Genomic DNA, 27,224 nt, shown 5'->3' on the forward strand with positions numbered 1-27,224 from the left:
AAGAATGTCTGGAGAGTACAATATAAGAGCCCTTCAAGCAACTGCAGTGCAACGGACTGGGGGTGTTAAAGCCCCTGCCTGTCCCAGGACTACAGAGACTACCAGTCCAGGGAGGTCGTGGATAAATTACACAAATTATACTCCATCCATCTGCCCCATGACATGCAAAGAATAGATATCCTTCCCCTGCACTTCCACAGATCTGCTACGCCTTTATCCTGTCACCAACCACAACAGATGAGCAGTAGATGACACAAGCCATAAGTAGGCAATGTTCAAAGAATACTTGCCAGGCAATTGTGTGCAGTTCTGCCTTGAGGTAAAAGCCATTATGATGTAATGTGGCAGTGAGGTGTAGTGGTAACATGGCGTAGTGGTAGGGCTCGTAACCAGAGGGTTGCCGGTTTAATTCCCCTCTGGGGCACTGCCATTGCAAAACTGCTTCACTAAATGTCCAACTGTATGAATGGATAATATGTAAAATAGTAATCTATGGGGGGTCACTCCACAGCTTGCACTGAATGGGTGGGAGGGGGGGGGGGGGGGGGGGGGGGGGTCATCCCACTGAAATCCTGAAGCATTCACATAATTTCCACCACTCGTATAACATCATTCACATAATTACAGCCTTAGTTTGACCAGATAAGCCATTCCTCCCTGACTGTGATTGGTTTAAAGAGAGGCAGGACCAGTGCAGGACGGGCACGGGTCACTCCCGGTTCAAAGACAAGGTGTCTCCGCACACCCCTAGCGGAGAGGGAAACGCTGGCTCTGAAAAGACTGAGAGTGTGAGGGACAGAGGGACGGAGAGAGAGAGAGACAGCGGTGGGTGGATGGATGAAGAAGGCAGGTGGGTTCCCGTTCGGATTTCTGGCACCCCTAGTTGCGGTAGAGATGGACGCGCTGGGCGATTTCGCCGCGGCACAGGGGGCAGGTTTGGAGGGCATCGCTGCACACTTGGCAACAGCAGACGTGACCGCACAACAGGAAGATAACCTGGGGCTGGAGGGCGGGAGGGGGAGAGAGAGAAGGAGATCAGGGAGACAGCGGGAGAGAGAGCGAGAGAGGGGGAGAGTTATTAAACATAAAAGACTTTCTCATTAGGAGCAGTTTTGCTGTACTGGGCATAAGTGATGGGCAGGTGGGCTCTCGTGCAGTGAGGATGGGTGTGTGCCCTTACCTCTTTCTCCATGCACACCACACACTCGGAGCTTCCAGGGCTGTCATCCAGGTCCGGGGCAGTGGGGGTCATCGCTAGTTCAGGGGAGGCCGGGGGGCTCGGGGATGGGAGAGGGGCGCTCGGCTGGGACGGACCAGCTTCCTCTTCCTGGGGGGATGCTTTAGATGCTTCTGTGGGGAGAGGACATTCCAGCCTCTGGTCATCTGAGTCTCTCTCTCTTTCTTTGTCCATCTATCTCTCTCTCTTTTCCCTCACTCGCTCAAGAATAGCCAGTTTTGCTGGAACGACATGTATCTGTCCCTTATCATTTCTATTCTTCACTCCAAACATGAAACATGTTTTTGAAAAATATTCCACCAACCTTAAATATAATAATATATAAAACCTTACAGTGACAACAACCTTGGGCAAATAAAATAATTTATCCCCCCCCAAAACTAAAAGGGTATCTTTTGTCAATGGTGGGGTTAAAATGATTCACCAAGGTGTTCATTGCCTCAGTATTATGTAGTATTCTCCACTGGAGATCAGCCTTTGGAAGTGGATTCTTATATATTAAAGTACATAACAGCAGAAGCATACTATTCACAGCTAGGAAAGCTCTCCATCTTGTGTGGGGCGCTGTAATTGTTCCCTGAAAAAAGAGATTTCACACTGAGCAAATATAATTGCTTTCTGTTTGCAGTCTCAACTGTTACACTGCTCAACCATCTCTATTTTCACAGAGAGTCTGATTCTGTGCTGCCCTCGGGCTCCCATGGATTCAGAGACAGGCCTAAGAAACGAGACTGACGTTCTGGAATTTTCCTAGCCTTCTACACCTCCTGGCTGTTCTCAAGACTCCCAAAGCAGAGCTACAACAGCAGGGAAACTATGATTGCATTGCTGTGGTGAGAGATGATCACTCCTTATTTAAAACAAAAGTTTACATTTTATAAACTAAATGGTTTCACACTGAGAAGAAAATTAATGACATACTGTGTCATGTTAATGAGGCGGATGGAAGGACATCTAAACCAACGCTGTTTTGTGTGAAAATGTTTTTTTTGTCCTTTAGTTTTTTGTGGCTGTTTGTCTCGCCATCTCCCACACTCCCTGTCAGTGGCTGTGGAGGATGTGTCGGTGTGTGAAGTGTTGGAGTGAGGCGTGTGGGTCAGTACCTTGGGGTGGAGCGCTGACCCGTTCCCTGGCCCAGTTCAGCAGTGCCTTCTGCACTCCCACCTCACAAATTCCCAGCTGTGTGAACAAAGACTGGTATCACCACTAAGCACATACACACATGCACGCATGCCCGTATGCACACGCATGCCCGTATGCACACGCACGCACACATGCACACACGCATGCATGTGCGCAGACTGATTCCACCACTAAGCACACGCGCACATTGCACAGACACACATATAAAGATGGATTTCCGGTCAATGGAGTGAGCACCTTGCTGAGGTCAGAGGTGGTCATGTGACGCAGTGCCTCGGAGGTGATGCGATGGTGAGCCATCACAGGAAGGTAGTGCTGGGCAGACAGCTTACAGAGCAGAGACACCAGGTCCTCCTCCACACCAGCCTCCTGCAAGGAGTAGAAATAGTCACATACACACACACTTATACTCACATACAGACAAACTTATACTCACATACACACACACTCACTGCAGCGGAGCACAGAGGACCAACTCAGGACCGTATTTAAACTTACACTCACACACTCTCACACAACTAAATAAAAATGATACAGGCACCACAAGTTTCCAGACTACATACATGTCCTAGGGTCAGTAACACTTTAACGTAAGGGGAAATCCACCAGTTGAAATCTGAACAAAAGATATTCAACCCATTCTACTTCTTGACCAGACCAGAGCTTTGTGTTCTGAACACTGAAAATTATGCCTCAACCTCTGGTGAACAGGGACGCATTCTGATTTGTTACCACATATGCATATTCATTCAGAGGGCTAAGAACAGAACATCCACAGCTAAAAGAGTAACACAGCTAGTACCAGAACCTCAACAAAACACACTGAGGACAGATGGATTATAGAGCTGAATATCGGCTCAGTAAGTAAAACATCTGTGGGAAAACAGTTAAGGCAGGCGAGACAGCGATGCCCTCTGTTCCACGGAGGCATCTCCAGCGACAGGGGGAGAGGGCCTACCTGCATTCGCAGCGACAGCGGCTTGGCATCCAGAAGCCTCTGATACTGTATCATCCAGTAGTTCTGCTGAGTGGAATCGCTCTTCAGCTCCATCTCCGCCTGCCACACGCAGGGATGGACGGACAGAGAGACACCGCTCAAACTCAGAGCTGAGGATTCAGCACCTCTGCTCTCACAATGAACTCCTATTGTCAAGGCAGTGAAGAGAGATGTACCTCACTGACTTACATGAACCAAAAGGCTTTGCTCTGCATAGCAAAACACTGTGCTTGTTTAAAACTCACAGACACCACATCGTAGCTCCACCCATATTAGGGTTGATGAAGGGTGACTCTCCTACCAATACCTCAAGCTCGATTCCAACCATAACTCTGACCCTAACTCAAGGAAACATCTAATGTAGATCCATAGCTGTAGTTATTAAACCATGTGCTGGGAGGTACAACTAGGATGGGCTTTGATAGTGTCAGTCCTCAAAAGGTCCTGTTGATTTCGGAAAACTTGCGGAGTAAATGTTTGATAAGTAATCTAACCTTAACCCCCACCCTAAATGAGTAGAGACTAAGTTAAAGGATGTCACACTCATGGAAAAGATCACATGGACAAGGTCAACTATTTGGACAGATATTCTTGTGGCATCTGCACCCTGCACCTTTGACCTGACAAGATGACAATCCCCCCGTCCCTGTCCCTGGCTCCACTGCCCCTGTTTTCTTCCAGTCTCCAAGTTTTTGACTCCTCTGTCTGTGTCTGACTCCTTCACTTACAGTTGTCTGACTCTTCGCAAGTGACTCACCAGGACTTGCCGAAGCTCCACCTCTCTCTGGTCCTTCTGTTTGAGCAGCTGTTGCAGGAGGTCAGTGAGAGCTGCACGCTGGTCAGCAAGCACCTCCTGAGAGAGGGAGGGAGGGAGAGAGAGACATGCGCAAACATACGCACACACACACACGTAAGTACACACACATTCATTTAAACATCTTGGCACATCAGTCCTAATACTTTCAACTCATATACAAGGGGAATAGAATATTTGGTTCACTATTATCTGTTTGAAGCTGTGGTGGGCAGGGAAGAAAGGGAGGGGGAGACAGAGAGAGAGCAAGAGAGAGAGAGGAGTCACCTGAGAGACACTCCTGTGTGTACCAACACACCATTACTCTAATAACACTCTCTACCTGTTTCCTGTGTTTCCTCAAGACTGTGTTAGAAGAATGAGTGTCTGTCTGTATATCTGGGTATCTGAGCTTGAATGTGTGTGTGTGTGTGTGTGTGTGTGTGTGTGTGTGTGTGCGCATCCGCACATTTATCTGGTCCTCCCTTCTTCTGTGTGAGGTTGTGTGGAATGTATATATGATTGTCTGCATGTGTGTGTGTGTGTGTGTGTGTGTGTGTGAAAGTAGAAGTGTGTTTATCTATGCTCAGATATTCCATCACCCTCCCTCTCCTCTACTAATGGTCAGGGATGGAATGAACGATCTCTCACAGGGGTGTTCTCATGAAGGACGAGTATGATGGAAGGAGTGAGAGAAGCCAGAGAACGAAAGCAAAACGGCTGCTGCCAGTACAGGAGTGGGTGGGGTTGGGTGAGGCAATGGGGGGAATTCTTCAGAAATCACTGTTAAAGGTGCATGTCGAATGTGTCTGACACAACCCCAGGGGCCTCTCTCTAATAACAGAGCCAACCTCTCATCTGTGACTCCCTGATAAATATACTTCAAATCTGGGTCACAGTAATGACTAATATTTACTGTTCTGCCTAATATTTACAGGTGTTGGTAAATGCTCCACAGAGAGGATAAACCCTAATTCAACATTCCCAGTGAGAGTGTGGTCTAAGGGAGAATTACACCAATAGCAAAGAAAAGGGCAACATTCATTTTATAGCTGCATTTTCCTTAAAAAATAAATAACAATAAAGTTAAATAGTACTTGCTGCCCTTTTCTCAGCCACTGATATGCTCCAACTAGGATTCTACACCCTAAGAAGCCTACATTGTCATTTACATTACTTGTTTTCCTTCAGAGATGCCCTTATCCAGAGCAACGTATATAGCTTACATTTTTACACAGTTGAATATTAACTGAAGCACCTGAATGTTTAATGGTACAACAGCTGTGCCCCACCTAGGAACTGTGCCAGCAACAAGCCTAGTTCCTTAACTATAACACCACACTGCAGCTGCAGTCTAAATCAGTGTTTTAATTTAGAGTTACATTTCTGTTAGAAAATGTTATTCACTCCTTAATAAGAAGCATACAAAACCAAATCATGCACCCTACATCTAGCCCTGCCCCTTCCTGTCAGAAGTGGCAGGCTGTGATTGGTCGACAACCCCCCACCCCCTAGGCACGTACCTGCAAATTTTCAGTGTCCAGATTGCGCCTCTTTACTTCCAGTTTAGTCAGCTGCCTTAACTCATCCTCTATTAGCCTAATCTAGAAAACACAGAGCAACGTGTGAACCGCCAGCACAAAGCCCCCAGAAAAAAGCGCACCGGCACACACGGGGTTAAAACAAGTGAGATCCATGTCACTGCTCCTTGTACAAGCACAGCACTCCAAAAAAACAGCTCACTCATGCCACAGGGGCTGAGTTAATCACTTTCCCAGGCATAAAAAGCCAGTTAACGAGTTGATTGTAGTTGGCCAGCCTTTCAATGGTGGATTCTCCAGACTCAAGGTTCAGGTTCAGCCTCAAGGCTGAGGATTAGAGGAGCTCTATACTGTCTATATATGTGTGAATCTACATCTTATGAGATATGAAATATTAAATGGACGTATTCATTGGGTGTTATGGTGTCTGTCTCTACTAGATTTGCGGTCAATTCCTTTTCAATTCAGTCATTTCAAGAAATGAACAGAAATTCCACTGCATCTAACGCTTTCCATTCATGACAATCATCCAATATTTGCTTCTTTTCTTTTGTTTCTCTATGAACTGACTTTGTACTCAAATCATGTTAATCTCAGAGCAAACTATGTTTCCTGGCAAAAGCAAAATCTTAATTTTGTTTGTTGATTAATATATTTAATATTTCTAATATTTTAAAGTTAAATACAAGGCATTCCATTAGGATATCTCTCTACACTGTTTGCATTTGTGGCATGATGCGCTTAATACATAATTCCTTTATTAAGAGTGCTACATCAAATAAAATTTGATTGGCTGAATCTGAGTTTTGGTCTTGGATTCAACCTCAGATCTTATTGCTTCAGTGGCGAACATGGGACCCAAGTCCCATCAGACATCCCCAACTCCCAACACTGAGGTACTCAGTATATTCAAAAATATACCTAAAAGGTAACAGCATGTATTAATACATTCATAAGAAAACCTTTATCAAAGTCAATGGTGGTCAATGGGCCCTATTTTTAGCATTACACAGATATAGTAAATAAATCATCTGAATGCTCCCTTAGCCGTAGAGAACTATCACCCCAATGACAGGAGAAGCAGAGTTAAGAATCTTTTTGTAAGAGGAGAGCCTTTCTCTGTTTATACAGGAATCTCATTGGATGAGAGAGATACAGGGAGCTGCAGGGATTGGCTGACTGAAACAGAGGAAGGGCAATGCAAAAAAAATCACTTAAAAAAACTGCGAGCAATGGCTGGAGGGATGCTGCTCCCTGATGGAAGGTGGAAGATGAAAATGGACTATGTATGTCTCTTTACTGCCCTCAGAAATTTCCTTTGCAGCTAATACAACAGTAATATCAACATTCCACCTTAATACTGTTAGCAATGGGATAATTTGAACCCTCTACAATTCACAAAAACTGCAGAGACAAATCTACATCCAGCACCGTTTCCTGTGTCCTACCAGGGGATAGACCCTGCGTCCTATTGGACCAGGCAGAGGCAGCCAAACCCACCTGGTTACGGATGAAGCCGTGCATGCTGTCTCTTTGGAGCTGCAGAGCCTCAAAGGCTGCCTTCTGCATCTCCTCCTGCAGGGGGCGAAACAGAGCAGTGGCAATACAGAGCAGCAACCAACACCAGTCCTGAATAAGCCCCTGTTCTACATGCTGTGAAGTGTGCCTGTCTGAAGGCATCTCATTGTACAAAAAGTCTGTGCATACTCACTGAACATTCTACAATATGGACTGGCCAGTGAGGTGGGTATAGTCAGTGTAGCAAGACATCACAATGCCATAACGATTGCTGAATCTGCCCACAACTGTTGTGCAGCATGATGCCCTCGTACACAACCAATACCTCACTCAGATGAGCACCTTATCAAGACCTCTTTGTTGAATCCTTAGTAATTACTAAATGGTTAACTGGATGTCCCATTGGATAGCAGATTCAGAAACCATAAAGCCATTGGATACACACAAAAACATTCGGAACCGAGATGCCTGAGGGTGCGGATGATAAGCAGAACGCTCTCCTGGGATGCTATGGGACTGACTAAATGTGTTTTGGAGTCACTCTTTTTTGGGCATGTATTAGCTGAATTGTGTACAATGAATGGGATGAACCAGTGAATCTGCACAAAAGTGCAATGCCCTCAAGCACACACTGTTATTTAGCTCCTGTTTACAGCAGGTTTTATTTCCCAGAGGTGCTGATGGGAAATGAAGTTCAACACACAGGAGGACCTTTAAATCACTCAGCATGGAAAAATCCAGCTAGTACAGTCTGTGTTACATTAAGTTATTTCTCAAATATAATAAAGAATTCATTTTTAAACATTACCTTTCAAATGCTGTGAGCTACCCAAGAGCATACATCACACAACACCAAGAATCCCTATTACTCCTGTGCAAATCCTAAATTAATTCCAGTGTAATGTGTTTCTGTATTGTCTGACTCCAAGAAACGTCAGTGTAACTTTAAAGTACTAGCCTCACAGAGTACAAAGCATATGCACCCTGGACCATGTTTAGAGACTGGCACCTTTTTTCATTGTTATACAGCTGACGTGTGCTTCCCTCGAAAACTACCGTCACTTGTAAACTGCAAGTGTTGCCAACAACCTCACAGCCCTGACCGACAGATGTTCGTAAGCTGTTAAGCAGGTATGCAATGTGTGAGTGTATGTGTACGTTTGAATGCATGCATGTGTGTTTCATACCTCTTGCAAGATATGGGCAATAGCTTTGGTTTTATCAAGCTGCTGCAGCGACAGCACTTGGTCAAACTTTTTATCCAGACTTTCCAGGCTATCAAGAGACGGAGAGAGAGAGGGTGATAAAGAAAGGAAGAGAATGAGGAGTTAACAACTGCAGCTTCTTTAACAGTATAACACCAGCATAACAGTATAGCAATTCAACAGAGAGTGGGGGGTGGGTTAGGGTTTGGGTTAAGGACAAGGGAATTGGTTAAGGATTGGGTGGATTGGTTAGGGTTAACAGAAGGGGTTAGGGATAGGGATTGAAAGCCTTTTCTCTGACCTCCTACAGGTCTCGGTGACCAGGCTCTGTCTCCGATTTTCACACGCCTCCTGCAGCAGACGCATTGAGTAGCCCTCCGACAGCATCTTCTGCATGGCAGCTACAGAGTGACATTAGTATTTATTCTCCATCTACACATCCCTTCTTGGAATCACCAATTAGGCATGCCTCATTGCAACAACCTCTGCACTTGTGCACCATCGCAGAAGCAAGACAAGTATAATTCTGCAATACACTCCTACGCAAGCCAACAGCTATTTTTCTTACTACACATCCCACAGGACTTGGCAGTGGAGAGGGTGCTTTTCCACTGATGCCACCCGAGTAACTTGCAGGAGACTGACGAATCGCAAGGGGCTTGAGACAAGAGCAGTGAGACGAGGAAACCTTGCTGAAGTAATCCCACCTCCCCCCTGTCCCTGGTGGAATATAGTCAGTTTGTTCCACTAATGTGGGCTCATGGTCATTGTTGCCAAATGACATGGGCAGTTTCACCCCTGGGCAAAAGGAATTTAGCCTGCACTTAAGACAAGCCGCTTACTGACTGAACCACTGTTTAAAATATCACGTAAGCATAAATAAGCATAACACATGGTTATTTATAGTAAAATAAGAAAATATAAGAAAGCCAAAACAAATCCAAAACCATTAACCCTTAGCATGAGAACATACATTCAGCTCAAGATATGATACATTTTGCAAAATGGAGTGCTCAAGATGAAATGTTCTGAATATGATAAATGATAAAAAAACAAAATATAACGATTAAAATATAATATTGTACAATTATTGTATAAAATATAATGATTGTACAGGTTTCCTTGTCTTTCTTTGCTTTTGTCAGATATCAAAGCCCTATCCATGCCAACTTTTGTGATGTACCATGGGTTTGTGTGCCCTACCACTTTTTTAAGACGGATCCATAAATGGCTGAACTCTGTTTAGCTAGAGCTGACATAAGTAAGAAAAAACACTGAAATTAACAGGTTATATTGATTACATGAAATTGCTAGTGAAGGCAGTACCTTTCTTGTTATGATACATAGGAAAGTTACTCTAACATTATCTAAATGGTGCTGCTGGATTTGCTAGCAAGCCAGTGAACTAGCCAGCTAATACGCAGGCTTTTGAAATATCTTACTTTACTTCAGAGACTATTAATGTTACACAGCAAAATTTATTTGCTGGCTTACTGAAAGAACTATTTACTTTTTGAAAGGGATAGGAAACATTTCAATCTTTGGGAACGTAACTTAGCTCTAAGCGATGTGGAATAGATCAGTTACGATATTTACATATTTACATATCAGTGACATATTGCCATATTCCATTAGCATATTCCATATTGCATTAGTACACTTCTCTCTTTAAAGGCAGCAGTTGCTGGCTCCACCACCTTCCGTGCGTAAGCTAGTGCCTAATGTACTCTCGCTTCAACTTGGTGACTGACAGCCTGAGCTCACACTCTCCTTCTAAAAAGGCCTTAAGGGTCACTTCTGTCATGCCTATCATGCTTAAAATCTTCTTGCTTAATGCTGCAGTAATAGGTGCTGTGTGTATAAATTAACTACAACTCCCAGACTCACCAGCAATTTCCCTCTTTCGCAGTGAATTGGCCTCTTCCTGTGTGATGGCAGTCAGGTGCTCCATTCGTATCCTGCCGAAGCAAAGGAACACTGACGTCAGGCAAAGTCACGAAGCTAACTGGTCGATCAATATTGGAGCCTAGCAAGTGAAAGCTGTTCCATTAAGAGGGCAGTCTGAAAGGGCCTCCAGCAAGAGACAGTAATTGGTTTATCCACTGCAGTTTTCTGTGAAATCGATGTGCTGGGGTCAGGTTCCATCACGTACCGATCTTCTTCCAAGGACTGCAAGAACTCGGTACTCTTTTTCTGTCTGCAAAACAAAAATGTCCATGCAGTCAGACAGATCAACCACTCAGATCCATTTCCCTACAAAAGGGCATTAAATGCAGCTAAATTTTGATCTAAAGCAGGCATATGACAGCATCGTGCTTCACGCAAATTAACATACATTCACACCCAATCGCACACCCATACACACAAGCCCACACATGCTTAAAAGCCTACACCCACACACACACACACACACACCACAACACACAGACACACACACACACACGCAGACACACACAGACACACACAGACACACACAGACACACACAGACACACACACCCCCTACCTCTTATTCTCTAGCAGCAGACAGGAGATGCGGCTGGAGATGCTGGTCTCTGCCAGCCTGATCTGGGACAGCACCCTCTGCCTCTCGGCCTCTAGTGCCCTCTGCTGCTGGGTCACACCCTGTTCCAGCCGCTCCTGCTCCTAAGAGACAGGAGACAAGGACAGGTGTCAGGAGACTTCCCTTTTATAATGTCATCTGCAGTCAGGTCAATGAGGAGAGCTGTAAGGACTCAAAGAGTTCTTGTGAAGAAAGCTGTATGGACTCAGTGAGTCAGTGAGGAGAGCTATAGGACTCAGTGAGTCTTAGTGGGATATCTGTGAGGACTCAGTCAGTCAGTGAGGAGCATTGTATAGCCTCAGAGAGTCAGTGAGGAGAGGTTTAGGAGTCAATGAGTCAGTGAATAAAGCTGTAAAGACTCTTACCTGCTTCACAGACAGCAGGATGTCCTCTTTGCGGGAATTGTTGAGGAGGAACAGCTGGGTGTGCTCCCTCTGTTCCTCCTCGAGGCGGCGCTCAAACTCCAGCTTCTCCTGATTCTTCTGCTCCTGGGAGGGGGAACAGACCACAGAAGGTCAAAAAACACCCCACGTAAAAACCGACACTGACAGAGAGGAAAAAAAACAAGCTTCCTACCTTTCTCTTCTCGTAGTCCTGGAACTTACTCTACAAACAAAGAGAGAGAGAGAGAGTGTCATCTCAGAGCTGAAGGGCTGTGAAACAAAAGCACAGTCACAATAGTAGCTCTTTTGCACTGGCACCAGCCTGTCTGCAGCAGTCACTCACCTGCCAGGCCTCTTCCTGGCCATCGACACAGTCCGTCTGCACTGACCCGTCACTCTCCAGCACCGGAAGCAGGTACTGCGAGGGGGGGCAGTACTCCAGCCCCAACTCTATCAACATACAAAAAGGGATACGGTGGTTAGGAGGGGGGGGTGACATAACACCAAAAAACAGTGTATGAGAAAAACTTGACATCCCACATCTTTGCTGCAGACAGCCCCGTACTTACGTCTCACGGAGAAAGTAAATGATTGTGGGGATAGTATTCGTTTCAGTTCTGACCTATTGACATGAAAGTGAATATGTGCGAATGCGAGTTCTCTGTGAGGCTCGCATAAGCTCACGAAACCACAATTTCATCATGCATTTATTGACGTACAGATGAACTGTGTGTGGGATGTCAAGTTTTTCCCGGGACACAGCTAAACTCAGCTCCTCTGCAGCAGCGTGACTCACCTGTGCAGAGGAAGCGCTGGATAACCTCGGTGCCCGCGCTGCACACCGAGGCCGGAGGGAAGGACATCTGAGCTGCGTCCAGGGTCAGGCACTAGCGCGCACACACACACACACACACACACACACACACACACACACACACACACACACAGACACACACACACACACACAGACACAGACACACAGACACACACACACACACACACACAGACACACACAGACACAGACACACACACACACACACAGACACACACACACAGACACAGACACACACAGACACACACAGACACACACAGACACACAGAGCGTCAGAACACACGCAGAGAGCGCAAAAACACACACACGTTAGGAGCTATTAGTGCTGAGGAGAAAAAGCAGAACTCATCTTCATCTTATTCACTTGTATTGATGAAGTAAAGCATATTGTTATTATTATTACTGTTGTTAATGCTGTAGATGCAACCCCATCCACCCCATCCACCCCCCCCAATCTGCTCATTACTTTACAGTGGCCTGAGAACTGGGAGTATCCAAGACTATGACACTTCCCTTATTATGACATTAACTGTAAATGTACTGCAATGTACATGTAATGTAATGTAATGTAACTGCAACACACTCCTAATGTAAAACACACTTCCTGTTCCTTGCATGAGCTACACAGGCCCAGCGCCTGCTTTTCAGGGAGAGCTGCACTTGCACGGCAGCATTCCCTTCAGGATTCGTATGTTCCGCAGAGAGCATGCCCAGGGCCACTCCCAGCACACTCACCTCCAGGGTGCGGATGTTGGCCAGGGCCTTGGGCAGCTCCCTCACCATGTTCTCGCTCAGGTCCAGCGTGCGAAGGCTGCTCATCTGGCCCACAGACGAGGGCAGCTGGCTGAGGCAGTTTCCTACAGGGACATGCAGCCACGGACGTCAATTTCTCCAGGTCCACAACCCTGAGGCAATTCACCTACGCCTGGCACACTATACCCCTTTTCCACTGACAAGCTGAAACCAGGCTGGTTCTCTCACTCGCAGGTTCTGGGTACTTTTGTACAATTTTTTTATGCTAGTGTTAGAAGCACTAGGGGAGAAAACACCCTCACCTTTTACATTTAGGGTCTGAAGAAGGCGGAGCTCCCCAATGGAATCTGGCAGGGATTTTATGTGGTTCTTCTCAACGTTGAGAACCTGAGAGAAGCGACACAGGCACACTGTAAAATTGACAAAGTAAAAACGTTCATTTTTTCTCCTGAAGATTTGCTCTTGTTAATTATCATATATTTTTAGCTTCAACCTGCAGGGACTTCAGCTGTCCGATGTCATCAGGAAGTGACGTCAACTTGTTCTCATGGAGATCTAAAACCTGTATTCCATGGGAAGAGAGAGGGAGACGGAGAGAGCTTAGTACACAGTCTAATTCCTGTCACCCAAGCAACCCAGAATCCCAGAGGGCCACAGTCCCCAGGATCAGTGGAGGGACTTGAAGTGACCTTTTAAATTTGGAATGCGGGACTGCTATCTGGATCTCAGTACACATAAATCACCAACTGGAGCAAAAGAAACAGTTTAACCTACAAACAATATTCCACTCTCTTGCAAAGATAGCCCTTGTTATATAAGGTACAGGCTGTGTAATATTTTCTATCTTCCACATCTTTGATTCAGAAAAACATGTCAGAACCACATGGACAGATTGACAATCAGGCAGAGATAAAGTCGGGAACAGAGGAGTCATGACAGGGTGACTGAGCTGTGAGAGTGGGCCTTATCTCACCAACCTTTAGTGTTGCCAGGGAGGTTATACTGCAGCCTTTGGGCACCAGCAATCTCAGCTCATTCCCATGGAGAATGAAGACCTTAAAAATGAACAACCTTGAGAAAAATGTCCTCATTCTGTCTTCCTCTGTATGCAAACAGAGAGGCAGACCGATAGAGACAGACAGAAAGATGGGTAGGCAGGCGGAAGCACACACAAATAGACAGACAAGCACAAACACTTATTCTTCCTTCACACATCAACACATAACCCTACCTTTTTTTGAAGGACCTTGCATATGGAGAAGGCACTGGCAGGAATCTGCAAAATAAAACCAATGAAGAGCAGTCTAATCTTCACTTCCACAGAAGGCTATTGTGCCTAGACCCTTAAACCCATCTTTCTCCTAACTTGTCTAGAATCTACAGTACATCTCTGACCATACCCAGTCTGGTCATGAAGGTCCCCAGAATCTATTAGTAGTTGCTAGCTGTAGTTTAACAGATGTTCTTATTCATGGAGATTTACATAGCTAGCATATTATGCATTTACACAGCTGGATGTTTACAGTAATGATTCTAGTTACTGACATTCTCCAACAGGTACAACAGCAGTACCCGAACTAAGGGTTGGACCTGCAATATATGAGCGACAATCCCAGCCCTTAACCATTAAAACACCACACTACACCGCCCCCCCAATCGCTGATTACAACAGGAAGAAGTCAATAACTTCCGGGTCACACAAATCGGACAAATTAAATATCAAAATCAAGCTCGGCCCGTGGCCCATTTTTTCATTTCCTATTTTTGAGCATAAAAATTTCTGAGCATAAAATCGAAAGTATGAAAAACAACCCGTTATTTGTTTTTTGGTATCAGATTCATAAACAAGCATGTTGTCTTTCTGCTCCCTGCTCTGCTGTCTCACTTCCAGAGCTACAAGTGCAAATTGGTTGGCAAAAGTCAAGGTGTGCAGATTTGAAGCTGTAGGGACCGATTTGAGAGGTTGTAATCAGTGAGCTTTGGTTGTACTGGAAAATGGACTCAAGTAAAAAAAAAAAAAAAAAATATGAGTAAATGTTGGATTACAAGTTTGCAGCTGTCATTGTATTTATGTAAATATCAATCTACACATTTGTGAATTTCACCATACAAGTTCACATTTTTTCTAAAAGTGAAAATTTAAACATAGTTCAGATTTTTGTTCGACACATTTTTACATTGTATTCTACAAGTCCTCAAAATCAAGCTACAAGCTCTCGCATTTTGCATCATATTTACCCCAACCCCCACCCCAAGAAAAAAACCCTCACCTCTGCGAGCTCACAGGCTGAGATGTCCAATATGTCATCAGCTCCAGCTTCCTTGGACTGAATGAGGACAGAGGGAGAGTGACAGAAAACGCTGTCACAACATTATTTTGGTCTGGTCACAGCGATGATGTGCATTCAAATTTGAATAGAACAAATCTGAATTCAACTGCCTTTTCACATCACTGTAGATGTGCACATTCATGAGTGCCTCCCACGCTCACAGGGGGCTCCCAATCCCTCATCTCTGAAGCCGAGAGCCAGGACTCACCAAGCACAGCTGATACTCCAGCCGCTTCTTGGAGTCCTCGCTGGGCTTCCTCTTCCTGAAGAACAAGGGCATGCTGGTCCTGACTTCCTCTCTGCCTGGCTGTCTGTCTCTGCGCACTTGTCCCACCCCCCTCGGCTCTTCAGACTCCGAGGGGTTGCTGCTGCACTGCTGGAGAAGGTCGCAGGATAGTAGTGTGAAGATATTACCCAGAACAGCAAAGAACAATTTGTTGTGGGGGAGAGAAGACACAGCACTAAGCAATAAAACTGAGTAACTTCTAGCACCTCAGTTTCTCTCTCAGCAGACAGGTGCACAGTACACTCACTATAACCACATAATGCATAATTGTTTGCCTCATATTCTGGCATTACACGGAGCTGACCCTGTTTTAATATGAATTGTTTTGTGTGGTAATATGGACAGCAGCCATACCACCCCTTTGTCTTCTCCTGCTTAACAACGGAGGAAGCTAAGTGGCTCTTGGGTTTGTTAGTAGATGGATGGGAGACTTCCTGGAAAAACCGGGCTGTTGATGGAGGTGCTGTTGGTGAGCCTTTGGGGGGCACTCTTCCCATTGAATAATTCCAAGCATAAATCCACTACCTCAGTGCAGTGATGGGCCTCCAAGCAGATGCTGTCTTGATATGGACGAATAGGGCACTATTGTCAAGATGTGGAATCTTACCACTTGCTATTAAGTACTTAGCTTGGATCCTGACATAATACACTTCTGGTGGCACAGTGCAGTAAACCTGTGCATAGAGCTTGTCGGATTTCAGCACTGGATTCGCTTGATTATATTCCGTCCACACTCTGGTTAACTGGATAAGGTCAAGCCGCACCCAAGCATATGCAGTTTTGTATCTCGTTAATATCTAAAGACTGAATGATCACACTACAGTAACTACTGCGCAACAGCATATACGCAAAAACACTAAATGTATATGTAGTCAGCTAGACATGGATTGATCCTGTAAGTAGCAACCTGGCTACGACTGTACCCACACATTTGTCAGAAGAGCAGTTCAGAAAACAATAAAACATATCTTTAAGAAGGCGCAGATTCCATGTATTGCTAGCTAGTTAGCTATATGCCAACACAGACCCCCTCCCCTCCCCTCCCCATCACAACGACATGTCAACATTAAGTATGTGAAGCGACTGATAGCAGCTAGGTGGCTAGCTAGTTGGCTCTTTATCTACAAACTGCTATCTTGCCAGCAACTTTCTATCTCATCAGTTAACATTAACTCACTAATCAGGTACGGTTAGTTAGCTGGCTAGCTAAACGACTGTTTTACATTTACACAACGTTGATTGTCAGGTTTGATAGTTTCAAAATTAGCGTAGCTCGCTAGCTAGTTCCGTACCTTACCTATAAGCTGGCTAACCAATCCAGAAAAATGTAGTTCAAGACCAGGAAAAACCCACCTCTGATAGCTCGCTGGCCAGCTACAACGACCTTCTTCTCTTTGGGATAGTTTTGCTAAAATAAACCTTTTAAGACTTTAAAAATAAACATTTTAATATTCTGTTTCACTGTTTTAATATGTGCTTTGCCCTCTGTCCGCTGTTTGTTTCGATATTTGACACCGCGATATCAAACGACCGCGTTGTCAAGAGTGTTTTACACAGCCTGTACAGCACCTATTATGGCGGTGGTGATTATTGCTGTCACGCTGGATGCCGCAACAAAGATGGCTGCCATAATCTCGCGTTATTTTAAAACAATAAATCCCAATGCTCTGCTCGCAGTCTTCCTTTCTCATTTCGGTAGACGGTGAAGGTGCAACAGTCTTCGGTCGTCCCGATTCCGGGTTCATCCGACACCCTCACTGAATCAAGCTGAACTGAGCTCAACTTCTACAACACCACCATGCCTCCTAAATTCGACCCAAATGAAATCAAAGTTGGTACGTGTGAAAGTCGTGGTTGTGAAATGTCACGGTGAGAATGATAATGGATAACTTGCTAACTTAGCAAGTTAGCTAATGGAGCTGCGTCTGTCAAGATGTCCCTTAATACTTGCTCTGTACTGACTGTGTGTGCGCTTTAATTTTGTTTAGGTCTTTAAAGGGTTCAGGGTGGACTGCCTTTTAGAGATTGGAATATATTTAGTTAAATAGTTAGCTAGCTATCTTTGGGGTAATTCGACCCACGTTGTGCCGTGGCCTATACAGACTGCACAGCCTAACATATGACCCTGGTTTAACGTTAACGGTTAACGTCTTTAGAACATGTGAACTATTCTGTGTAACAGGTTTTTTTTTGTGTTGAATGCAATACTATGTCTCCAATCCGTAATGCGCTAACTTGTATTTGCGCGCTGAACAGCTAAGTCTAGTTGCTAGCTAACGTTAGCCAACATCGCTCAGAATCTCGTGAAGCACGTGGTTACGGTGGGATAGAATGAGCGTTAGGTTGCGATCTGGTCGTATGATTAAAACGTCTTAAGCAACGTAATGATCAGAAATATGGTCGGATTATTCTGACGCATGTAGTATGAAATATTAGCGAGGTGGTTCGCTTGACGACAGGCAGTTGGAACACTGTTTTATCGCATTCGTTCATTCAGCTGTAGCTGGATGTGTTGAATCGAAAAAACTCGTATTTCGCAAAGTGAAAGCTTAATGTTAAATGTCATTTTGCATTCAGCAGAGGAGTTTGGAAAGACGCTGCTTGCAGGATTAGTTCGTATATCTGGCGTAGCACTGAAATTACATGCCTAAGGCCACAATGAACTCGAGCACAACACTGGAAGCACCCCATAAACTTTATACTTCATGGCATAAAGTAAAGACATGTAGCAAGACTGGTCCAGTTCTGAAGAATGGTTTGTAAAACCAGGTTTATGAACAGCAGCTCCAAAATGTGTAAAGGAAATGCGTTTTTTTTTTTTAATAAAAATAACCCACCATTGACGCGGTTTTACTTTAATGACGTTTATACTATGAAGGCAAGTCCATAGGAGTGCAGTGTGTCAGATACAAAATCATCTAATGTCACGTGATTACTGAAAAATTGTAATGTGGATTTGTAGTGCAGGCCTCATTCCACTGAATAGTGACAGTCATGCTGGATTGTAGGGCCTGTTGTCCATAGTCTTTAGGACACAGTTTTATCATTCCACAATTAATATGGTGCAAGGAGGCCCGTTGATCACATAATCAAAACAGTTAAACACCTAGTGACACCCTCAGCCAGAATTCAGACACTTCCTTGAGTACATATTTGGCTTTTTTGAAAAGTTGTAGTTGCCCCACAAAGTGGTTATGAATTTTAACAGGTAAAGCAGGACTTGACCGGTAAATTGACTTGACTGGTAATCCCTCGCCTATTAACCATACCCCATATGAATTCATAATTGGACAACCACAGCTGGGACAGCCTTAGGGAGACATTTGCTACTCTAAGAGAAAATGGAGCTTGCCATGTGTAGTAGTCCATCCACGCATCCAGTTTAAAAAGAGTTTAGTAGCTCAGGTTATTTAACTTTGAATTGGCTCCATTTAAATTATTTTTTAAAATATATCAGTAGCTTCCACATCAGGGATATTCGCAAGATGAGCATGGACCTGCATGCATCTTTGTGTACTATGTGTAATACAATGGAAGAATGGTCAATGACAAGGTCATTAAAGGTTAGTTGAGGTTAAACTGTTACATTTGTCAGGACAAACTGGCACTTTTGGAGGCTGAGCATAATGAATAATAAAATTTGTCAGACTACACACTTAAGTGACTTGAAACATAACTGTGTCACAGGTACAAAGGTAGTTACAATATGTCTTGTAAGCCATAAGTGATGTCCAGCCATAAAACGGCTTGATATATTTGCAGTTGTGATCATTTTTAACATGCACACATCTTAAATTATCATAAAAGGTAGCAACACCTGTTACTTTGACATTTGAAGGTTGATTCCACAAAAAGGGGGGAGGGGGTTCCATACAGAGGTATTTAGGACTGAGATAAAGCACATCACTGGACTTGAAGCACATTGTCACATTGACAAAATTAACCTTTTGGCTATATCTACGTGTCCGGAGCAGTTACGTAGCGCATACTGCTGTTGCTTACAGTGTGCAAGAAATCAGCTTGTACTTTGTAAATGTCTTATCTTGTTAGTATTGGGTCTAACTTCAGTAAGTTATTATGGCCTCATATGTGACAGCAGTGTTAAGTTTTGGTCTGAATTAGAATTCCATGCGGCCAGGCACCGTTATTCCAAGAATGTTCTCAGTATGAGTCCGCGGTAAATTATAAAGTAACTCTTAGCGATTTGGAGAATGCTGCGGTTTTGCCTTAAGAGTGAAGCGTGAGGATTCAGGGATTTACCAACTGACGTGATACAGCCCGATTACGCACATCAGCTGCTGTTAGGAAAAAAGTGGTTTGGCAAAGCGTGGCTATTGTAACACTAGATTTTTATGGAAAGCGTGTAAAATGCAGTCTAGCTTGGCTAAATTTACTCTGGGTGGAGTCACTGTTAAAAACTGGGTTTGTATCTGAAAGGTTAGAGGTTAGATTCACAGGTGGGGCAGCTTGACACTGGAGCAAGGTCACTAGCCTGAATTTCTCCAGTTTGTGTCCAAGTACATGTCTGGAAAATTAATAAATTAAAGGCAACAGTATGACTGTAGGTTAAGTAGCTATGCCTTTTACCTAAAGGTTAAATAAATTAATATAATTTAGTTAAAGTTGAAGTAAGGATTATAATGGCATATGAGCTGTTGCATGTAGCCCCTTGACCCCAGTGAGGAGGGGTGATTCCCACCTGTTGCTTCCCGGTGTCTTATGCCCTTTTTTTGTCTTACGCAGTGTACATGAGATGCACTGGAGGAGAGGTTGGCGCTACTTCTGCTCTGGCCCCCAAAATTGGACCCTTGGGTCTGGTAAGTGTGTGCTGCTGAGACAAATGTCCTGAGATGCCAGGTTACAGAACCTGTTTTTTTTTTTTTTTTTTTTTTATTAAAGAATTTTGGTAAGGATGTTGAGGTGGAATAGTAGCCCCCCGCCACTATGCCTGTCTGTACGAGTGATACGGTGTATTCCAGTGGGGGCTGAGAGTGACCCAGCTCTAGGAAGCAGGGCTGCTCAGACACGTGGGCAGCTCTGTGCCGAAAGGCCTGGAACAAACATTGTGCGTGATCATAGCAGCATGGCAGTAATTGCCTGTTTACTTCGGTGTCTGGTTTGACTTTGACTGTATCTCATTTCTCTCCCCCCTCCACTGTTTTCAGTCCCCCAAGAAAGTGGGTGACGACATTGCCAAGGCAACCGGTGACTGGAAGGGCCTGAGGATCACAGTGAAGCTGACCATCCAGAACAGGCAGGCAGCGGTATGGCCACACCCATTTTGTTACTACATACCTAAACATCAGCGCCCCCTGTTCATGTGTCATGAATGACACTCTACGGGAAGTAAACTCCCTCAACTGAACACTACAGTATTTTTACAGTAGTCACCCCTTTATCTTGAGCTGTGAAAGTGTTGCTATCAGCTTTCATTGTAAATCCTAAGGACAGCTGCTCCCTTATGAGTGCTCTTAGGAGTACACACCCTTACTATGTCTGTGTCCCTCCATAGATCGAGGTGGTGCCCTCTGCATCGGCTCTCATCATCAAAGCCCTGAAGGAGCCCCCCCGCGACAGGAAGAAGGTCAAAAACAGTAAGTTTTTTTAATTTTTTTTCTTTTGGATGCACTTGGCAGTCACAGGGGAGACCAACAGGTTGCTCATGATGGCGTAAAGCAGAGCATACCACAAACTCTTTGGAGGTCAACCTTTATTTCTATAGATGTGGTTTTTGTTTATGCCATTGTGGATACATTATCTTGATGCTGTTCAGACCGTCATTTCATAAGAACAATGAAAATAAAATCCTTTATCCAACAAGCACTCTGTCTAGAGTGCTTTTACCTTGGTGAGATTCATCTCTGAGCCAACACCTGATGCACATCATTGATGCTCTAAGCATGTAGAACAGCCCCCCGCCACTATGCCTGTCTGTACAAGTGATACGGTGTATTCCAGTGGGGGCTGAGAGTGACCCAGCTCTAGGAAGCAGGGCTGCTCAGATATATGGGCAACTCTGTGCCGAAAGGCCTGGAACACGCCGCCTTACCATGTGTTGCCGGTTCACTACATCCAAGTGAAACCCTGTCATTGGGTCTAATGAGAGCAGTGAGCAAAAGTCACAATGAAGGGAGCGTTCCATTGGCTAATGCAATTGGGCTGTTGTCTACAGTCAACAAATCAGTCAAGATAAACTACAGCTGAGAAATTTCTCTCATTCAAAATAACAGACCTCTCATTAGTTCACCAGCTGGAATCGGTACAGCACCTGCTCCAACATGGTTTAAGAGGTCCCCAACACAATTTATGTGTGAAAGTTTTTTGTTTAAAGTGTACAGATTCTTAGCTAAACTAACCACTTAGTTGCCCACTTTACTTTCACCAGAATAAAGCTGCCCATTGCACTTATTTGTACTGTTTTGATAAGTCTGATGGGTTATGAAGGTTTCTTATGTCCATGTGTTTGTTTGTGGGTTGGACTAATGAAATGGACATTAGTCCTGTCAACCGCCATCACTTAGATTAAGATGCCAAGGCAGCTCCTTACAGCTGATAATGCTACATGCAGTGTTACTTTACTTTTGGCTTCTTTAACAAATCAAAAACTGGGGGAAGTTCAGATTGCAGTGTTGCCAGTGTTGCAGTGCAGTGTTGTAAAGTCGCACTAGTTTTAATTCCGCAGAAGGTTAAGTGTCTTGTTGGTGGAATGCGTCTCACCTCGCGCCCTTTCTGCCTCCAGTCAAACACAGCGGCAGTGTGACTTTCGACGAGATCGTCAGTATCGCCCGTGTGATGAGGCCCCGCTCAATTGCCAGGGAGCTGTCAGGTAAGAACAGGGGCATTTGTGGGTTCACTGAAAGCTCGAATCTGAACCCAGGAATCTGCATCGTTGCCCCCCGCCACTATGCCTGTCTGTACGAGTGATACGGTGTATTCCAGTGGGGGCTGAGAGTGACCCAGCTCTAGGAAGCAGGGCTGCTCAGACACGTGGGCAGCTCTGTGCCGAAAGGCCTGGAACACACCCTTGTGAAGGCTTTGTAATGATGCCAATCCTTCATTCTCGTCCTGGAGGGCTACAGCATCAGTAGACTTCTACCCCTCTGAGGGCACTTGACAGTTTTATTCAAAATATTTTTTGCTGAACTGATACTGAGACAACAACTTGAGGAGACTGCTAGAGTAACTGGCCCAAGCTTTTAGTCTGACCTCATGCACAACCTGGGTGCTGTGGTGATGTGGCACATTGATTTTTTTTTTTTGTCATCTGCAGGAACCATTAAGGAGATCCTGGGTACGGCACAGTCTGTGGGATGCACCATCGATGGCCGCCCTCCCCATGATGTCATTGATGACATCAACAGTGGCAAAGTGGAGTGCCCTTCTGTGAGTAGCCAGGATTTTTTTTTTCTATGCTTCTATCTAATCAACAATGACTCAAATGGAATGGAAAGTCTATTGCATGTACTAATTTAAACTTTTTTTCCTTCTGTTCTAGGAGTAAAATAAAAAGTGAGGAAGACAAAAATAAAACTCTGGGGGGAAAAAATTCATTTGTTGTCTTTTTTTTTTTTTTAATTGGAGGGTAATATGAAGAAAGATGGTCACATTACTTTGACACAGGCAAAATTAGCTATATCCATGTCTTATATTCATTGTGGTAATGCATGCATAATATGCAGTGTTGCATTACTTGGCCAACATGGGCAGGTATCACTGTTCACTAGTAGAAAACCATTTGCATAACATTAGATACCTGTATGGAAAGACTGGGTTCGGTATTCAGTGACTGACAAGACTTAAGTCCTTCTCAGCAAGGCAACATTTCCACACTGAAGGAACCTGGCTTTCTTCAGGTGCTAAAGAACACAAAATGCAAACCAGATTCAAGACCCTTGTCTACACTGGTATTTTGTTGCAGCTTGGTGAGTGCTTGAGTCTGACTTTTGCAGCAGGGGCAATTTTTGCATTGTGTTGAGTACAAAGCAGGGGCTTTTAGTAAGTGTGCAAATTCACTGATATGAAGTTTGTGGAAAAACAGGAGGGGTGAGAAAAATGGCACATTGGAACTGCCAGTGGAAATTAAAATGGCAAATGCAAAGATCATATTGGCACTACGGAGGAAGATGTTGCTGTCAATTGCCTTTTATTTAATCATGGCAGATAATGCATTACATGAAATAGGTGTAAAGAAAAAAACTTGCCAAATGCAACTGCTTTAATATTGTAAAAAATGTTTGTCCCTCATAGCTCCTCCTGAACTGCTGCCCATGGTCATATTTCAGCAGTTATTGTGACAGGGGGGACTTTGGCAATTACATATGACAATCATCTTGTCTTGTATCGCTTTAAACATTTATATTTACAAAAAAATTTAGTACAAAAGTAACCAAACCATTACTTGCTGCTGTACAAGATTGAAGGTCAGTACCCTGAAATTGAAGGGGCAGTCCTTATAGTTCTATAGAAACAAAGGCCCAAGGAAGACAGCTGCAACAGTGCTAAACTACATAAGTTTTACCCAAATAACCTGACAGACAAGGCTGAAATCTCAAAGTGCCTCTCAACTAAACACGCAAATTGACAACATAAGTTTCAGATCCTCCCGTCTTTGATCCATTTTGTCAAGTTCCTGCATGCTGATTTAGGCCTGTACGTGGGTTTGCTGGCAGTGTTCAGTCCAAAAAGGTCTGCAGCAGTAATCCAGTCCTGTTGTTCCCAAGATGCCAAAGAGGTTTCACAATCCTTTCCCAAACATGATTTTGAAAGTCTTGCCTATTTTAGAACGGGATGTGCATATTTAAAATTCCCTGAATCACATCAAAAGGTTCTGCATCATTTTTCCACTAAGCCGTTCCAGAAATTCTAAGGCACTAAAGCTCAGCATAACAGTGTGCATGGCACGTTAGCCCTTTTTTATCTTTTGACTGAATAAAGGGAGTGGTATTCCAGTGGTGCTCCAAGCCTTTTTTTGCCATCTGAAAGATCACCTGTGGTACTGTACTGGTATTTCTAACATCCACTTCCTTGTATTTTCAGGTGCAAGAACTGATTTATACTGGATTAAATCTGAACATGGGTAAAAAAAATTAATAGAGAAAATCCAACATTAACCATGGTTTCTTAAGAAGTATCATTGACTAGCTACTGCTGGTGATTACAAACCTCAATACCCAATAGGGTTCAGTCCAGTAAAGGCTTTGAAAGATACAGGGAAATGAGACTGGAAATGTGACAGGAAAGTGAGCCTCTAATACAATGGCTGGACCTACAACAAACTGTCAATCACACACCTGAATGAACCAATTAAAAGACTGCCTTCTGAAGGAAAACACTGACTGGTTCAGATCTGTGAATCACGCTGTAACTGGATCCATTTTGGCATTCATGAAGCCTCACTATCACTAGCAGACCACATGTGAGAACACACCGAAGACCAAATGAACATGAGAAGAGACCTGCAGACTACATGCAGGCACTCTCCCAGATAAGACAGCACAGGTTGGATGCTCAGTTCTCCACCTCCTCTTCCTCTCCTTCGTTTTCACCTTCCTGCTCTTCCTCCATGCGCTCTTCCTCCTCCTCCTCTTCCTCCTCCTCCTTGCTTTTGTCAGTCTCCTCCGTGTCAGTCTTCTTCTCTTTGTCTTTGCGCTTCTGCTCCGATGCCTCTCTTTTCCCCTTCTGCCCTTTCTTGTAGGCTGAGCAGGAGAAGAAAAATCAGTCTTGCAGGTGACAATATGCAGAAGGTTCACATTCTTTTCCTAGATTTCAACTTCAGGCATGTTCCAGACTTCTTCCACATTTTTAAACCAACAAATACTACATTTTGTTTATTCACAAATTTTATATGACCAAAATTAACTTTTTCTCCCCAGACTATTGTCATATTAATGAATTGATTGGTTGAATGTTCACCTCTGTGTGTGTGTGTGTGTAGATTAATACTACTCATCACCTGTACACTGATTGTTATTTGCATATCCAGCTCCCCCACTGCACACTAAACCCCATCCCACTCTCCCCTGACTCACCCTCCAGCGCCTCTCTCAGTGGCTGGAGGAAACGTTCGAACTCCATCTCCTCCATGGCTGCCAGCACGTCTCCCGCGTTCAACGTTTTCCTCTTTGCTTTCATGGCAAAGTTATTTGCACTGGTACCGTCCAAGAGAGATGAAACCGTCATTTCAAATGCATTTGTGGGACGTGTGTTTTACATTTTGCAAAACAAGTAACATTTATGTTACATTTTGTAAAACAAATTGATTTATTGGCCCCCGTTTACAAATCGCTGTAATATTGGATGTATTCGTCTTAAAGGAGACGTTATTTTTGTTGGTTGCCTTTGCAGATGATGGCAGAGATCAATTTCGTGAGTAAATTTTAGTACAGTGTGTGGTTCGCTCACCATGAAGTTGCGTACAGTACGAAAACACTGGCAGCCTGAGATATTGCTTTCCGCGCCTCCTTAGACACGTTCACCCCTTCTGGCAGCTAGAAGAACAGATGACGTAGACAATTGGTGTAAGCGGACCAACCTCCCCAAATATGTAGCCACTTCGTCTCACGTACAGTACAGTTGCTATCAAGCTAACATTAGCTACTGTTTCATGTGCAAGTACGACTGGACAAAGACACCAAACTAGCCAGCAGAATGAAAAATATAAAATGTAAATCAAACGGCAATTGAAATGTCAATTTAAGCAAACAACTAGCCGCACAGGAAAAGAATATAGGTATGTAAGACATTTGTGTTTTTCACATTAACATGGCCGATTCCTTCAGTCTAGAATTGGCCCAGCTATGTCAGGTGAGGTGTAATATCAAGAAAAGTGTATCCTCACCGCTTCTTTGATGATGCGCGTGATGACGGCGTTGGGAAGATTCAGGTCTTCTGGTCTCTCTGCCATGTTTTTATCGTCCTGCAAAACAAAAAGAAGAGTTTGACAACACTGACAATAATTTTAGGATACCTGTAGTAAACACAGCCATTTAAATATGCGGAGATTCCCGCGCTCATGTGCAAGCATCCAGCTGGATTGTTACATTAGCTAACCTAGCAACAACAGCTCGTGAAGTTAGCTACCATGCTTTACGATTACATCTCTGTTAGATTGCCGGCTAAGTACTGCCTGCTCTGGCTACCTACCCCAATCCAACGTAATATTTCAGAGTGTGTTGGAAGCCACAATGAATACAGTTAAATTTTCGTCGTACTTTAATATTTCTTTACAATACTACTTTCGACTTTGCGCCCGCCTGAACCAGACGAATCATATTGTCACCCTTTCACCTTTCAACTCTTACCCTGTCACGCCGTAGCTGCAACGCTATGAATTGAAAACAAAATAATAAAACAACATTCGGAAACTGTTTCTGCATGCATTAATTAATCATTGTTGAATATATGTATATATCTACAGTAATGGTTTTAATTAATACAACAATATGTAAACTAACGTCTTCCCAGAATGCAACACGAATAAGGTCATCTTGGCAGATGGATCGGTAAGGGTTCCAGGCGAAAGTTGTCCTGCTGATGCAGGTTCCGTTTAACTGTTTAGTGTATGGTTAAGTGGTTAAGTGTAGGATTGTGGTTTGGGGTCTGTAGTTCTGGCCAATTTCTGCCTGAAACGTTAAAAGGGCCTGTTT

General features: G+C 44.1%; 3 protein-coding genes and 3 non-coding genes across 7 annotated transcripts; 4 read left to right on the top strand and 2 right to left on the bottom strand.

The window, feature by feature from the left end:
• Window positions 1-551: 551 nt before the first annotated feature.
• Window positions 552-17,142, bottom strand: lrsam1 (leucine rich repeat and sterile alpha motif containing 1). 2 transcript variants are annotated; one of them, XM_036530066.1, is made up of 25 exons: window positions 16,933-17,142; window positions 15,502-15,666; window positions 15,234-15,290; window positions 14,195-14,239; window positions 13,941-14,018; window positions 13,457-13,525; window positions 13,266-13,350; window positions 12,946-13,067; window positions 12,175-12,265; window positions 11,722-11,828; window positions 11,572-11,601; window positions 11,361-11,483; window positions 10,939-11,078; window positions 10,587-10,631; window positions 10,322-10,392; window positions 8,736-8,835; window positions 8,417-8,504; window positions 7,212-7,286; window positions 5,694-5,774; window positions 4,135-4,230; window positions 3,339-3,437; window positions 2,618-2,749; window positions 2,341-2,416; window positions 1,181-1,350; window positions 552-1,002 (listed from the first exon to the last, which is right to left on the bottom strand). In XM_036530066.1, the coding sequence occupies exons 2-25, from the start codon at window positions 15,571-15,573 to the stop codon at window positions 880-882; spliced, it is 2,175 nt and encodes a 724-aa protein (XP_036385959.1). In that variant the 5' UTR covers window positions 15,574-15,666; window positions 16,933-17,142; the 3' UTR covers window positions 552-879. The 2 variants fall into 2 exon arrangements, with proteins under 2 accessions (XP_036385959.1, XP_036385958.1); XM_036530065.1 differs by having other exon boundaries at window positions 15,502-15,669.
• Window positions 17,143-17,267: 125 nt separating this feature from the next.
• Window positions 17,268-23,505, top strand: rpl12 (ribosomal protein L12). Its single transcript, XM_036528795.1, has 7 exons — window positions 17,268-17,414; window positions 20,323-20,396; window positions 20,745-20,843; window positions 21,092-21,173; window positions 22,319-22,405; window positions 22,850-22,966; window positions 23,498-23,505. Exons 1-7 carry the CDS (start codon window positions 17,378-17,380, stop codon window positions 23,503-23,505), a joined length of 504 nt encoding a protein of 167 aa, XP_036384688.1. The 5' UTR covers window positions 17,268-17,377.
• On the top strand, window positions 20,515-20,641 carry LOC118778591. The gene has a single exon (XR_005004998.1). It is a non-coding gene; the product is annotated as a small nucleolar RNA SNORA65 (small nucleolar RNA).
• Window positions 21,494-21,620, top strand: LOC118778593. The gene has a single exon (XR_005005000.1). It is a non-coding gene; the product is annotated as a small nucleolar RNA SNORA65 (small nucleolar RNA).
• LOC118778592 lies at window positions 22,475-22,601 on the top strand. Its single transcript, XR_005004999.1, has one exon. It is a non-coding gene; the product is annotated as a small nucleolar RNA SNORA65 (small nucleolar RNA).
• A 132-nt stretch (window positions 23,506-23,637) lies between the features above and the next one.
• pole3 (polymerase (DNA directed), epsilon 3 (p17 subunit)) lies at window positions 23,638-26,859 on the bottom strand. Its single transcript, XM_036529390.1, has 5 exons — window positions 26,722-26,859; window positions 26,417-26,494; window positions 25,981-26,066; window positions 25,608-25,726; window positions 23,638-25,274 (listed from the first exon to the last, which is right to left on the bottom strand). Exons 2-5 carry the CDS (start codon window positions 26,480-26,482, stop codon window positions 25,087-25,089), a joined length of 459 nt encoding a protein of 152 aa, XP_036385283.1. The 5' UTR covers window positions 26,483-26,494; window positions 26,722-26,859; the 3' UTR covers window positions 23,638-25,086.
• Window positions 26,860-27,224: the final 365 nt, after the last annotated feature.

The sequence above is a fragment of the Megalops cyprinoides genome, chromosome 5, assembly GCF_013368585.1.
Source record: "Megalops cyprinoides isolate fMegCyp1 chromosome 5, fMegCyp1.pri, whole genome shotgun sequence".
In the NCBI taxonomy this organism is placed as follows: Eukaryota; Metazoa; Chordata; class Actinopteri; order Elopiformes; family Megalopidae; genus Megalops; species Megalops cyprinoides.

Coding starts and splice junctions, on each gene's coding strand:
- lrsam1 (XM_036530066.1), bottom strand. CDS start 15,573: ATGCCCTTGTTCTTCAGGAAGAGGAAGCCCAGCGAGGACTCCAAGAAG. Junction 14,240..15,233: donor CAGCCTGTGAGCTCGCAGAG/GTGAGGGTTTTT, acceptor TTTATTTTGCAG/ATTCCTGCCAGTGCCTTCTC. Junction 10,393..10,586: donor CAGTCCTTGGAAGAAGATCG/GTACGTGATGGA, acceptor TTGCTTCGGCAG/GATACGAATGGAGCACCTGA.
- rpl12 (XM_036528795.1), top strand. CDS start 17,378: ATGCCTCCTAAATTCGACCCAAATGAAATCAAAGTTG. Junction 17,415..20,322: donor CCCAAATGAAATCAAAGTTG/GTACGTGTGAAA, acceptor TGTCTTACGCAG/TGTACATGAGATGCACTGGA. Junction 20,844..21,091: donor TCCAGAACAGGCAGGCAGCG/GTATGGCCACAC, acceptor GTCCCTCCATAG/ATCGAGGTGGTGCCCTCTGC.
- pole3 (XM_036529390.1), bottom strand. CDS start 26,482: ATGGCAGAGAGACCAGAAGACCTGAATCTTCCCAACGCCGTCATCACG. Junction 26,067..26,416: donor CGCGCATCATCAAAGAAGCG/GTGAGGATACAC, acceptor CTGTTCTTCTAG/CTGCCAGAAGGGGTGAACGT. Junction 25,275..25,607: donor ACTGAGAGAGGCGCTGGAGG/GTGAGTCAGGGG, acceptor TCTCCTGCTCAG/CCTACAAGAAAGGGCAGAAG.